This window comes from Scheffersomyces coipomensis, assembly GCF_036884675.1.
Source record: "Scheffersomyces coipomensis strain NRRL Y-17651 chromosome Unknown DFJ63scaffold_6, whole genome shotgun sequence".
Lineage (NCBI taxonomy): Eukaryota > Fungi > Ascomycota > Pichiomycetes > Serinales > Debaryomycetaceae > Scheffersomyces > Scheffersomyces coipomensis.
The window spans coordinates 1,045,249-1,059,912 of record NW_027042897.1 but is presented as its reverse complement, the minus strand read 5'-3'; the positions used below and the strand labels follow the sequence as shown (position 1 = coordinate 1,059,912).

Here is a 14,664-nt window from a genome sequence, read left to right as displayed (position 1 = left end):
TAATTCTTCTTCGATGAGAATCTTATACCTATTTATAGTTACTTTTGATGTTTATATTATCATTTTATGTACAGATATTTCACTCTAATTCATTTCATATCACTTCATTTCACCTCATTTATCATTTATCATTTATGTCAGTTCAATTCTAGAACAAAGTTTAAAAATAAACTTAAACGAAAATGTTACCAGTTAGGGAGTAATATGCAGGGATGAGTTAAAATTTAAAAATTTAAATCATCAAAATTTTAAATTTGTCTCTCCTCACTATGAGTGAAGTTAAAAACCGTTATGACATCATAGGAGACGGGAGTGTACACAGTACACTCTTCTGATTACATAACATCTTATATAATCTTACTCTTTTTAAGTATATAAACCCACTAACTAAATAATTACAATTACAATATTACTATTTACTAGAACCAAAAACCTAATTTAACTTTAATACAACTTACTACTTTACTTTACATTTTACCTAATAAATAATCTCATTGAACTATTAATCTTAATTATCCACACTCTATGGGTTATGAAATCGCTCTTTCGTCTACCCAATGTAAGATCCCTGTAGCTAAGAAAAAAAACTCCTTTCATTATTAACTCATTATAACCATTAACTTTTTAATTTGAAGTCTTGTCTTGTCTTGTTGTCTTTACTTTCTCTGGTTTGAATCCCTTTTAACTTTAAGATTAAACTTTTTGTCCAATTTAGTCTCCCCCCCCAACTAAATTTTTGAAATTTCCCGTAATTTTCCTTTGTTCATACATATTTTGACATATTTCAATGCCCATTACATACATACACGTTTCACATTACCGTAAAAATTACCTCATTATATAATTATCAATACGAACAAACACTACGAATATGATACAATGTAACTCACTGTTAACTTTAAACACAATAAATATTTATTTCTTTGAATGTATAAATCAGGCAATTTAATTATAATACTTCTTTCGGTATATCGGTATCTCGCTTCCGTTTTCCTTTTATTTTGTACCACCAAATTCTCTATTATACAACATGTACTTTATTATTTTTGCAATTTTGTTAATATATCCCATTTCACTTAATTCTTAATAGGACAATAATCTTCCATAGTTTTCCATGGTTTAGATAATTTATAAACTTTACCAAATTTATCCCAATCAATCCCAATCACAACTGGTATCATTGATCCTGTTGGTAATTTCCATTTCTTATGACCAATAACTTTCAATATCGAACTAATTAATCCTGAATGAGATACAATACTAATCACATCTACTTCTTCTTGTTTCAATTGTTGGAAAATATCAATTAATAAAGTTTGAGCTCTCCAATTCCGATGTTGTTTACTTTCATGAACTTTATCCGTCCATAATACATCTTCATCATTAAACCCATTTTCAAATGTTAAAAAATCAAAATTATCTTCTAAATATTTCCGATCATGACGTTTACTCTCCGTACCGATACCATAACTTTCACGAGCAAATTCCTTCACTATAGCCTTTTGATCAGTTTTATCCTTCCACATTAATTCCCAAGTCTTAACTGTTCTACGTAATGGACTTACATAAAATTGATTTGGAAATGGTAATTCTTCTCTATCGAATTGATCTCTTAAATTATTAATTTGTTTGATTCCTAAGGGGGTCAATAATGCATCTTCCCATTCAATTACATCATCTCCAGATTGTAATTGCCAATAACATCCCCATTCTGAACTGTTATAGTACGATTTGGACATGGCATAGTTATGCCATCCTTCTCCATGACGTTGTAAATAGAATAATTTGTATGATTTTTTATCACCATGTTGAATATTAAGGTTTCGGATATCATCAAGGACTTTTTGCCAAGTGTATGGTTTTTTCAAACTTATATTGTTAATATCCTCGATGGAAATTATATCATCCAACTCATCTTCTTCATCTTCATTATCTTCAATTTCAAATTCATTATCCTGGGTGGATTGTTTGAAATATTGATTGATGGAATGTAAATATGGTGGTTTGGCAAGGAATGATTCTTCATCATCATTAAATATAACTTCTTGTTGAGAATTAGGTCTCGTGTCATCAGGTAAATATGATCCATTAATAATTGTTATAAGCCATAGTATAGTAACTACCATAATAGTAACAATATTTGCACTCATCATGGATATGTTTCTCTCTTCCTTCTATATACAGCAACAACTCACAACAACAACAACAACAACACTAAAGAAACCTTCCAAAATGATATACAATATCAACTACAGAAGAAGTAATTACACTATTTATAAAAAATTTTTACGTTATCATGACATGACTCCAATGTTTTGATAAATGATAGTAGTTATCCATACATAAAAAAGAAAAGCTGCAATAAATAAATAAATAAATAAATAAATTTTTTTTGTCACACGTGTATGTCATCTTTTGTAAAAAATGACAATAATAGTAATTATAACCACCTCACTCATCCACCTCAAATTCATCATTAAGCCATGCCATAACTGAAATAAACAGTTCATCTACTTTACAACCCATAAGGTATGGATATATCATAGTATTAACTATCACTGTTTTGTCATTGCAACCATCATAAACTGTTTATTGTGGCATAACTACTATAATTAAATATGTCACACAGAAACGAAAAATTGTTTGTGTTGTTGCGATTGAGACGTGATGATGATAAGTGATGACTATGATTTATAGTTTGTTCAGTTAGTTTGATTGAGTTGAATGGTTGAGTATTGGTTGACCTACTTACTTAGATAGATGATATATCATTGATTAATTGATTGATGATAGTGTTGTATGGGGTGGATGTAGTATACTTCTCTTTTGCAGCACTACTCGGTTATGATGTATGAATTAAACTATATGTAATTACTACCTACTACCATTGGAAGTAGATAATGTAGTAACTTGGATTGATTCACAATGTATCTATTCATATCAACCCATCTTAGGTTGATCAGATACAGGTAGACATGATCTAGTGATGAAGATTAAAATTTGTTTGGGGTGCCCCCTCATTTTTTTTGGCTGTAAATAATTGACTGTCATTGCCACTTTCATTCAATACAACTACAATCAAACCATGACTCAAGAATCAATTGATCCAACTCAAGTTGAATCACTTTCTAAACTCATCAAACAATATGATACCCAAATTAAAGCCATCGAACATGATATTAAACGAATTTTATCATCCAAAACCATTAAACAACTAAATTTACCCCTTTCACCTAAATTAATGATTAAAACTCCCACTATTGAAAATATCATCACTAATGTTTTAACTATCTACATTATTAAAATCAAATTATTAAGTCAAGTAGATTTATTAGAATCAAAATATTTCTATAGAAAATTATGTGGAGAGATTAATTCAAGTTTATTAAGTATCATTAATAAATCATCAATTGTAAAACAATATGATAAAATGTTAACCATGACAACAGGAAACAATACTAATCCATCATCATGTTTGAAATCACTTTATAATAATCATAATCGGATTTTAAAACAGAATATCTATCAAAAGATTAAAAACCCTACCAAGTTTAAAGATTTGTCTCAAATTTATCTTAAGAATAGACAAGGTAAGATATTATCAACCGTTGATAAGATTGATAAGATTGATGATGTTTATGATATGGATATAATTAGATTAGATTGGTATTTGAAGTTTTTCCAATTGGATGGATATGACTTGCCCCTTGATATTAAACAACAGTATTTGATCAAATATTTAACCTTTAGAAGATTGAATTATGATAGTAATAATTGTGTATAGCTCCTTTAATATAACAGAAAAAATTTACGTTTTGGCTGTAAAAAAAAAAAAATAAAGAAGGGAGGAATTATGACGGTCAACGGTTTATACGTTTGAATTTTCTACGATAATTCAATACATCATGCTGAAGGTGGTGGAAGATCAGGGGATTAGGTCCATGATTAACTTCGTAAAGAATAAAGATAAACTTAAACCTCTTTTAGATTCGAGTGATGATGATGATGGCAAAAGTAATATTGAATTATTAGAACAACAATTTATAAGTTTACAAATGAAATTCATTAGTTGTCAATCATTAAGGAATCAAATCTTTGATAAATTCAAACAATTAGGATTATTGAATCAATATGATAAAGCGGAAGATAATGATTCTACTGGAGGTCAATCATTCATTCCTAATTTAGATGATTTGACTAAAGTGGTTAATCATAAATTACTTTCAAAATTAGATTATTTAATTCATTTAAATATTCAATATGAAAAGAAACTCTTAACTACTCAATCAACTAAATTATTCTCCACTTTAGAGAAACATTTGAATGATCAGAATAAATTATTAGAAAAGTTTGAAAATTGTACTAATTTCTCTTCTACAACATCTTCATCCAAGAGTAGTGGCGGAACTTCTAAAAAAGTATCATCAAGTACCACTACAACCACAACGAAATTCGTTACTACATCTACTATGTGTACTAAATCAATTGAAGAATTACATTTCATGATGTTGGAAGAAATGTTTAAATTCACCATGTTAGATAATTGTAAGAATTGGAATCATCAACCGACCCTGAATCATCAAATCAATCAAGTTTCAAATCATAATTATAGATTCCCCAATCAAGATAACTTAACTGATTTAACTTCAATTGACCAAATCAATAAGTTAAATGAAGATCAATTATCAGCTTATTTCAAATTCTATAAATTGAATGATAAAGATTTATCAATCCAACAAATGAAAGAGTATTTACTTCAATTCTTAGGCATTGGATTATTAGCTTAAACAAGGATTTGGTGAATCATCAAGAGAGGAGGTGCTACCAATTGGTATTTTTTCAACTCATTTTTTTTTCATTTGTGGTGATACTTTGCTTTTTTCTGTACCATAAAATTGAGAATGTATAAATTTTGAATAACGCGTTATATATATATATATAGGGTAGGGTAGAATAGATATGATTAGAATATGACATATATCTATAATGATTCGAATATATATTGTTCATCTATAGTAACTCATGATGCCAGTCAAATTGATTTCAATCAAGTTTATCCCTTAGCAGATTTATATTATTGTCATGTTTGTAAATCACCCAAATCAAAATATCAATGCTCATATGAAATCATATCGAAATATTGTTCCAATTGTTTGATTGATTATAATGGAGATGGTGATAATCATCATTGTTTGAAGAATTGCTTTGATTGTCCAAAATGTAAAGTGGTGGTCGGTATTACTATGAATAATCATGATGAAAATGGGAAATCATTCAGTTTTAATTGTAAATTTTGTCAATTTAGTTATACTACTAAAGTTATTGAAAAGCCGAAATCATTAATATCAATCATAACTCAAGAAAAGAAGAATGATCAAGATTATTATGCTAAAGTGTATGATCATGTAAGGAGTCTGGTATTGGAGACACAACCACAGAAATCATTAGATGAATTAAAAGTGAAGAACTTAAACTTATCAACAACGAAATCAAAGGTACAGAAATCATCATATGACATTGATCCTATATCAGATGATATAACGAATCAATTATCCCATCATAAATACACCCATGGGTCAAAGTCCCTCCATGATACATCAAATCAATGGCATTCAAATGAGTATAAATTCCCTCTTCCAAAACCATTATCAATTAAATATTCCTTAATATGTCAAGATTGTCATACCCCATTATTACAACCTAAAGTGATAGAGAATCAACCTACTTTAATCAAATACTCTATCAAATCATATGCCAAGGATTATTTACCGATTGTGAAATTAACCAAATCTCATAAATTCAATCATGTATATTTACTTAATTTTATAAATCCTATGACGACGAAATGTCTGATTACAATATCTACCCCCACTACTATCCCATTAAGATTCATAACTCCTAAGGATAATGATAGAGACATACAGATTACATTACCGATTAACAAGTTTGTAATAGGAGCAAATTTGAATAAGAATATAGTGAAGAATATCCCAACATCATTATTAACAGATCATACCTCGGCGTCTCTTGCTGAATTGATCAGTAGAAACAAAGCCGATCAATTAACTCAAAACATTGCAGGTGATAATGGAGACGAAGAAGAAGAAGAAGAAGTTCAACTTGATTTTACCCAATTAGTGGATTATGGAAGTAATTGGTATACTGTTCCAATTCATTTACTTCAAATTACTAAATTAAGAAATAATAATGCGAAAAAAATTATAACGGTAAAAATTCCATTATTTATAAATTTAAAAAGTTATCAGAATAAGGAAGTTTATAAAAACGGTAATGATCTTACCCCAAATTTCGAAATTGGTTATTGGAATTTAATTAATGTAATTTTATAGATATGTATATAAATAATATTCTATTTATGGTTGCTTGCAAAAAAATTTAAGGCATGTTAAAGTTCGCAACTTTATGTAAAAATTTGTTATATTTACCTTATATTGATATGGGAAAATCCTTTCTTGTTATGTATTTAAAGGACTTGAATCCATCATTGATGGATATTGATATTGTTCTTTTTCATAGTTTTCTTCTTCTTCAACTATTTCATGGAGAATGGGTACATATAATAGTAACATGATAAAACGAGAATTTCCTCACAAAGTTCATACCAGGCACTTGCCCGTATCCATTCATAAATCCCATGCTATTAGAATGACCTTCCATGATAAGTATAACCATGCTCAGATTAATGTTATCATTCCAAATGGAGACTTTAATAAGCCGGAAATTTCCAATGTTTTATCACTTGCTGGTTTTGATATAGATTTAAGAAGCTTTCATCAACAAGCTTCCAACCTTATTTATTCCTATGATGCCGATCTATACCTTTTGAATATAGTTTTATTTTCACCTAATCAAATTGAATCATCAACGTTTATTAATTTGCGGTCCATTAGTCTTGTGGCTAATGATATCAAACCACCACAGGCATGTATTGAATGTACACCATTGGTAAACTCATTCTTTGATTAAAAATCAAGTACTAATAACCCTGCTACTTTTGCTAAATGATGGGAATCAAGCACATCATTCAATTTAACATCGTCTTGTCTCTTTGGTTGAGTTTGTGTTTCTGGTGGATCATCAACAGTATCGTCATCTTCTTCGTCACCTTCTTCATGTTGTTGTTGTTGATATTCATCATAATCGTTCAATTCTTGCTCATCTTGATCTGCTTGATGTAATTGACGTTGATTATCTGATATCCCATCTATCCCATCCACTTTATCCAATTCATCCCCCTCTGCTATACGTTCTTCATTCGATCGTAATATAGCTTCATTTATAAATAGATTTATATATTGACTTGATAACTCTAATGAATTTAATGTTATACGTGTATTTTGTTGTTTAAAACTTAATTCTCGAAAGATTCTTGCAATAGTTGTAATTGGTATGTTTATCTGAGATTGATCCTTATCATTAGTATCAGCCATATTGCTTGAAGTTCTAGGTGATTTGACTTGAAATGGACCTTGAAGACAGTTTTAACATTTTCATTTCTCAGATCTAAACAAAGCTCGAAAAAAGATCAACAGTTAGCGCTTGCCCCACAAGATAAATTTTTACATTTGCAACGATGAACTATGCCAAATTCAGTAACTACAATAGAGATTACTCGATGATTTGATACGCTAATTTAATAACTTTTTACTAAAAACTATTTACCCCTATTTTAATTAATTATACAATATACTTTTGAATACCACTTACTCTCTATGATTTTCTCTTTCTTTTAGTTTCCGGCTCAGGTTCAATATCCTGACTTGATTCTTTACTTGTAGTATTGACTTCGATTGGTGCCTTATCGGTAATGCCGGTTACTTGTTCATTCTTACCTTCTTCGTCATCTTCATCGTCATCTCCCTCATCTTCATCATCACCTTGGATTTCTAATCCACTATCACCTCGCGTGACCGTAATATTAATTCCACCTCTAGATTTCCGTCTTTTTAATTTACTTCTTTCCATAACTAAATTAGAAAGATTTGTAGTTGAAGCACCTGATTCTAATTCACCAGCAGTAGTATCTTCTTCTTCAAATTCATCATCAAATAAATGAACATTATTAAGTGGCTTCTTAGTTTCATCTACTAATTTCTCATAGTCTTCTTTATTCATCTTTCCTTCTTTAATAATCTTTTTCAATAACTCACCTTCCAGAGGTGGTTTCACATTAACATCATGTAATGATACATTCTCTGATTTGATAGTATTTGATTCAACACTACTATTTCTTGTATTTGGACCAGTGGTGGAATTCCTAGCACTTGAGTTATTCGATGGATCATCATAAGTATCAGTATACCCATTGAAATAAATTTCATTCACGTTAATATTCTTATTGGGATCTATCCCTCTTTCAATCAATCGTTGAATACTTCTTTCACCATTTGGTTCTTGTTTGATTTCAGGAATTATCGATCCACATTTCAATGCAGCGGCATCTTGCGATGTATATTCTTTAGAATGAGCAATTCTACTATGATTTAAAAAACCTTGTGCTGATGAAAAATTACTTCTTTGACAATCTGGACAAGTTAATTTAACTATAACTCCATCGGTACGTCTATAAAGACAACCTAAATGTTGATTTGTGATTCTTGCAGGAACAAAGTTTTGTGCAATCGGTACAGGAGCTGAGATTGATGATGCGGTGGTTGATATGGATGAACCTGGTGATGGAATTTGCGCCGTTGCTGCTGTTGATATTGTTGCTGCTGTTACTGCTGCTGTTGCAGTTGTAGTACTTGCAGTCAGAGTTTGTGATTCTGATTGAACTACTGGGAAAGTATAATGGGATGGTCTTAATGATGAAGTGGTTGATCTTGTTCTATATGAATGACCTACTCCATATGGATTATAATCATTTCGAATACTTGATTCATGATCAAGATAATCAGCTTTGAATAATCCTTCACCAGCCAGCAGGACAGGGATTTGATTTTGATTTTTGACCACATCATTATAAGTCAAAGTCAATGATTTATTCAATAAATCAAAATATTTCAAGGTGAATTCATTTGGTTCATTATCAATCTTAACATTATTCGGTATTTCAAAGAATTTCCGTAGTATAAGCATTTGAGATTCAATTTTTCCAATTTCTTGTTCAGTTAATTTCAATTCTTTATGTTTTAATCTGATTTCTAAATCGATTTGATTGGTTATGATTTCCTTTAATTTATCAATGGGAATATCTCGTAATCTTTGGATGATTGTTTCTTGATTATTTAATTGTGGCAAGGAAGGATTTTGACTATCTTTGGACACTTTTGATTCTTCATGATCAGTTGTATCTCGATTATCATCATCACTCATATTGTCAATGATACTAGATACTTGATTAACCTTGGATTGATAAAGAATAACCTTTGTTTCGTATCCTACCAGTGGCTGTTGCCATTTTCTATTTGTGGTTTAAACAATTTCTGTCATACAAAATTTCCAATTCCTGTATATAATAAAAGTGCTACCAACCAGCCAATCTTAACTATTATAGTTTGGATACAAAGTAAGATTTGAAATATGTATAATTTAATATACGAAATGCTTCATGCTGTAGGTATGATTTGACATATTCCATGACTGTAACTCATGTCGATAATCATCGTTTGTTCCATTATCGTTATAGTTATAATTAAAATTATGGTGATGTCAAGAAATGCGACTCAAATTGAATGATTTTTTTTAAATAGTAAATACATGATTGCAACAATTATGACAAATCTTACTATAAAAAGATCATCAATTCACCTGCTTATGTTCTAGAAAGTCTTGTTCTTTCATATTTATTTGCCATAGATAGCATATAATCATATATTCATATTACCATTAATCATAACACTATGTTTCGAAGAACCCCGCTCGTGAAGCGGGCATTAACTAGTTTAAGAAATTATTCCCTGAAACCAACAACTCCAAATTCATTCAATGTTTTATCAACTTCATTGATCTTCGTGGGTGGATCTGCATTAGGAGGGTATGCAAGTTATAAATATTTCCAATCCAAACCTCAATTGCCACCAATTTCACCTCCAGCATCATCATCACCACCATCCATATCATTAGGATCTACACTTCCATTAGATCAATTAGAGTCACCTCAATACGCCAATGAAGCAGAAATTGAATTGGCTATTCAAGAAATCAGACAAATATTCTATAAATCAACTCCAACTATAGAGGATGAAACCATTCTTATCAATAATTCTCGTGAACAGCTTGATTCTCATGCTGATACTTATTTCAATTCTCATCATGCCTCTAAATCAGAAAGATCTCAATACGTGGTTTATCCTCGTCTGACGCAAGAAGTATCAGATATCATGAAAGTTTGTCATAAATATCGTGTCCCAGTAGTACCAACTACAGGAAGATCTTCATTAGAAGGACATTTCATTCCAACTCGGGGTGGTATTGTAATTGATATTTCCAGTATGGATCAAGTGGTTAAATTAAACACTACAGATTTGGATATCACTGTTCAAGGTGGGATGGGATTTGAAGCCTTGGGTGATTATCTTGAAGAATATAATCTTTTATTTGGACCTGATCCTGGACCTGGTGCTGGTATATCAGGTATAGTCGGTACAAATGCTTCTGGAACAAATGCATCTCGTTATGGAGAAACTTATAAAAATATTCTTAATCTTACTGTGGTGTTAGCAGATGGTACCATCATTAAAACCAAACAACGTCCTAGAAAATCAAGTGCTGGTTATAACTTAAATTCATTATTCGTGGGAAGTGAAGGTACTTTAGGTATAGTTACCGAAGCTACTTTAAGATTACATGTTAGACCAGTATTGGAATCAGTAGTAGTTGTGCCTTTTCCTAGCATTGCTGATGCTGCAAATGCCGTCAATGCAATCTTATTAAAGGGAATCACTTTAAATGCAATTGAATTATTAGATGATGAAATGATGAAAGTAATTAATATCACTAATGAAACCACTAAAAAATGGCTGGAATCTCCTACTTTATTTTTAAAACTTGGTGGATCAAACGAAGTAGTATTAGATTCGTTAATTGATCAAATTAAAACAATTGCTACTGAAAATAGTAGTAAGGATTTCCAATTTGCTTCGAGTGATGATGAAAAAACCGAACTTTGGTCAGCTAGAAAAGTAGCATTATGGTCTACTATAAACCATGGGAAAGAATTAGACGATTCAATGCAATTATGGACTACTGATGCAGCAGTGCCTATATCATATTTACCTCGATTTTTAACCGAAACGAAATCAGACATTAATAATCATGGATTGAAAAACACCTTAGTGGCACATATTGGAGATGGTAATGCTCATAGTTTCATCTTATATACTGAAGGCCAAAGAGACATTGCTCAAAAAGTGGTAGAAAATATGGTTCAAAGAGCCATTAAATTCGAAGGTACATGTACTGGTGAACATGGGATTGGATTCGGTAAACGTGATTTCTTATTAGAAGAAGTTGGACCTTTACCGATTGATCTTATGAGAAAGATCAAATTAGCCTTAGATCCATTAAGAATATTAAATCCTGATAAAGTATTTAAAATCGATCCTAATGAAAAACCTCAATATCATGGTGCTTTAGTGTCTACCGTTAACCCATGCTAGTTTGTTTTTTATAGATTATATAAAAGTTTATAAAAGTTATAATAGATTACATTTTGCTTTACCTTATCTTTGTATCTATCTCATATCATTCTATCTCTATCAATAGTAATGAATAAGTTGTTATATCTGATTAATTGCTGCTAATTGCAACAGACTGCATATAATGCCAGATAAAAAAAATTTTCAGGTGTAATAATTTTTCAGTACTGATTCTAAAAAATGTATAACGAGAAGACTAACTCATCTCACAGTTTGTATACATTGTTTTCAATCATTACGAGTATATTTTAAGGGTTATAAGAAGATCTGAACTATATAATCCTCATAAATATCGGTTCCCATTTAGTTCAGTCGAAAAAGAGGAAAAAAACCAAAGGAAAACATCATATATCAGTCATGTCATCTCTGGGACCATTAATATGTGCCAAATTTGACTCCACCGTAAGTTACTTAGCAAGTGGTGTAATTGCATTAGATACTCATCAAGTTAAAGTCAGATCTATAAATACTTCATCCCAATCTTCATTAAATACATCCTTTTCCTTGGAAAAATCAAACAAATTAACAAGTTTAAGTTGGATCCCCATCAATTCTCAACCTATATTGGCTATAAATTTAACTAATGGAACTATTTTAATATATTCTCCTCAAACTAATGAAGTGATATCTGAATTAGTTAGTCCTAATAACCTTAGTATTGTTGATTTCCATTATTCACCATATACAAAATCTGGTTGGGCTTGTGATATAGAAGGAAATATTTATGAATGGGATTTAAATAATTTTAAATTGATTCAAAATTTTAATTTAAACGATCTTTTGGAATCAGTAGAAAATGTTAATAAAGTTTCAAGTATCTTATATAATAATCAACCTCATTTATTAGTGGGATCTCATTCAATTTATCTTTTTGATATTAAAAATAAAGAAATCGTTAAGACTTATCCTGGTCATGTTCAACCGATTAATAATATTTATCCATTACCTAATGATAATGATTTATTCTTAACCAGTGCTAAAGGAGATAGATTTATTAACTTATATTCAGTTGAAAAAGCATCTACTAAATCAGTTTATGTTTCACAATCCTCAGTATCTGATATTAGTTATGGAATTAAAGATGATAAATCAATTTTATTAATCATAAATGAAAATGGGAATTTAGAAATCTTTAACGATATCTTATCTCAAAAACAACAAACTTCACAACCATCAACCCCATTATCTAAGAAAAAGAGAAGACAACAATTATCCAATGTTCAATCATATTCATCAAATGCATCCTTAAAATTATCTAGACCGGAAATTGAAATTAAAAGTCCTCAAGATTCAAATTTAATTATTGATTCTATTGGAATTTATGATGATTCTATAATATTCTCATGGTTAGAAAATTCAAATTTACCATATTTCGAATCGATTAAATGGTTAGATGAATCAGGTCAATATACTATCCTTAATGAAAAGGTCATATTCAAATCTAAACCAGATTTAAAAGTAGTTAATCATTCAAGTTTTGGTCATGATATAGCAGCACCAAAACTTTATAGTGAAGGACATGCTATAATCAGTGATGGAACTCAATTAGGAGGATTAATTGATGAAGATGAAGAAGGAGGCGAAGAAGAAGAAAGTTTAGCTGAAAAATTAGAAAAACTTTCTAATGAACTGAAATCTCAAACTCAAAATACTAAAAGCAAAAAGAAATTAGGAGGGGATAAAACTGGTACTTTGACTATTATATTATCTCAATCATTAAGAAATAATGATCATTCATTATTAGAAACTGTCTTGAGTAATCGTGATGCTCAAGTTATTCAAAATACCATTGCCAAATTAGATCCTGCATTAGCTGTGGTATTATTGGATAGATTAAGTGAAAGAATCCAACGTCAAGCTTCCAGATTCGATCAATTGAATTATTGGTTGAAATGGATTATTATAATTCATGGATCAATTATATCATCCATTCCTAATTTAAGTATAAAATTATCAAATTTACATTCGGCATTAATCAAAAAAGCAGACACTTTACCAAGATTATTGGAATTACAAGGAAGATTAAATATGTTATATGATCAAAATCAATTAAAGAAAGAGATTTTAAAAGTTGGTTATGAAGATGAATCAGAAGAAATCGATAGTGATGTTGAATATATTGAAGAAATTGATGATGCTAAATATTTAGGTATTATCGGAAGTGACGATGAAGATGAAGATATCGATCTTGAGAATGGTCACGATGATTACATTGGCAGTGATGATGAAGAAGAAGCTGATATTGATGGATCAGTTGCAGATGGTGATGATTATGATGAAGAAGGTGAAGATGATGGAGAAGAAGAAAATTACAGTGACGTTGAAATAGATGTAAATAATAATGATAGAATGGAAGAAGACGACGATGAGTAAACCATCAACAAACTTCTGATTGTATAATACAGTTTATAGATAAATAGCAATGCATGTAAAAACATATTTATTGATAAAGTAAGTATTAGTGTAAGGTTAAAGATGGATAATAGTGAAAATGGTAGCGTCAGACCAAGGGTATAGAGGTCATGAAATTGTAAATATATATTTATGCATGGATATATGTCTTTCTTCCTCTTCTGAAAATATAGCTTTATAGTAAAGCTTAAAGCTGGCATAACAACTTTTAAGCAGCTTATGGGAGAAATCAATGGGAGATATATAAAAAGAATTGGAAAGTAGCTCTTTGTTGTGTTATCTTTTTCACAGCTGCTTTTGCTACTTTCTTGGGAGTTTTGATTTATGAAGTTCTTAAGAAGCTAAGAAGTCACAAGGATAATTATTCAATATCTAACGTTAATAATAGTGAATAGTCTCACTAAACTGGTTGGAGTATTGCCCATGGTACAATGCTACTCGGAAACATTAAGACAAAGGCCGTCCTGATCGTCTTGTCTTGGCTTATTATCTAAGGATAGATCATAATTTAGTTGGGACACATGAATTTTCAAAAATAGTGGAGGTATTGAAACCCCAAATAATGATAATTCAAATAATATGCATGAACTAG

General features: G+C 30.2%; 8 protein-coding genes across 8 annotated transcripts; 5 read left to right on the top strand and 3 right to left on the bottom strand. All coding sequences in view use genetic code 12, as the record gives it.

The window, feature by feature from the left end:
- Positions 1–1,076: 1,076 nt before the first annotated feature.
- Positions 1,077–2,150, bottom strand: DFJ63DRAFT_337195 (phosphoglycerate mutase family protein; the record flags this gene model as incomplete). The annotated part of the gene is made up of 1 exon (XM_064908503.1): positions 1,077–2,150. The coding sequence occupies one exon, from the start codon at positions 2,148–2,150 to the stop codon at positions 1,077–1,079; it is 1,074 nt and encodes a 357-aa protein (XP_064760669.1).
- Positions 2,151–3,085: 935 nt separating this feature from the next.
- Positions 3,086–3,784, top strand: DFJ63DRAFT_337194 (uncharacterized protein; the record flags this gene model as incomplete). The annotated part of the gene is made up of 1 exon (XM_064908502.1): positions 3,086–3,784. The coding sequence occupies one exon, from the start codon at positions 3,086–3,088 to the stop codon at positions 3,782–3,784; it is 699 nt and encodes a 232-aa protein (XP_064760668.1).
- A 121-nt stretch (positions 3,785–3,905) lies between these two features.
- Positions 3,906–4,787, top strand: DFJ63DRAFT_337193 (uncharacterized protein; the record flags this gene model as incomplete). Its single annotated transcript, XM_064908501.1, has 1 exon — positions 3,906–4,787. One exon carries the CDS (start codon positions 3,906–3,908, stop codon positions 4,785–4,787), a length of 882 nt encoding a protein of 293 aa, XP_064760667.1.
- A 91-nt stretch (positions 4,788–4,878) lies between these two features.
- DFJ63DRAFT_222091 (uncharacterized protein) lies at positions 4,879–6,666 on the top strand. The gene has a single exon (XM_064904198.1). It carries the CDS (start codon positions 4,971–4,973, stop codon positions 6,348–6,350), a length of 1,380 nt encoding a protein of 459 aa, XP_064760666.1. The 5' UTR covers positions 4,879–4,970; the 3' UTR covers positions 6,351–6,666.
- Positions 6,667–7,636, bottom strand: DFJ63DRAFT_222090 (uncharacterized protein). Its single transcript, XM_064904197.1, has one exon. The coding sequence runs from the start codon at positions 7,449–7,451 to the stop codon at positions 6,984–6,986; it is 468 nt and encodes a 155-aa protein (XP_064760665.1). The 5' UTR covers positions 7,452–7,636; the 3' UTR covers positions 6,667–6,983.
- Position 7,637: 1 nt separating this feature from the next.
- Positions 7,638–9,600, bottom strand: DFJ63DRAFT_221943 (uncharacterized protein). Its single transcript, XM_064904190.1, has one exon. The coding sequence runs from the start codon at positions 9,334–9,336 to the stop codon at positions 7,732–7,734; it is 1,605 nt and encodes a 534-aa protein (XP_064760664.1). The 5' UTR covers positions 9,337–9,600; the 3' UTR covers positions 7,638–7,731.
- A 263-nt stretch (positions 9,601–9,863) lies between these two features.
- On the top strand, positions 9,864–11,621 carry DFJ63DRAFT_337189 (FAD-binding oxidoreductase; the record flags this gene model as incomplete). Its single annotated transcript, XM_064908500.1, has 1 exon — positions 9,864–11,621. One exon carries the CDS (start codon positions 9,864–9,866, stop codon positions 11,619–11,621), a length of 1,758 nt encoding a protein of 585 aa, XP_064760663.1.
- Positions 11,622–12,017: 396 nt separating this feature from the next.
- Positions 12,018–14,033, top strand: UTP5 (Utp5p; the record flags this gene model as incomplete). The annotated part of the gene is made up of 1 exon (XM_064906488.1): positions 12,018–14,033. One exon carries the CDS (start codon positions 12,018–12,020, stop codon positions 14,031–14,033), a length of 2,016 nt encoding a protein of 671 aa, XP_064760662.1.
- Between the last annotated feature and the right edge of the window lie 631 nt (positions 14,034–14,664).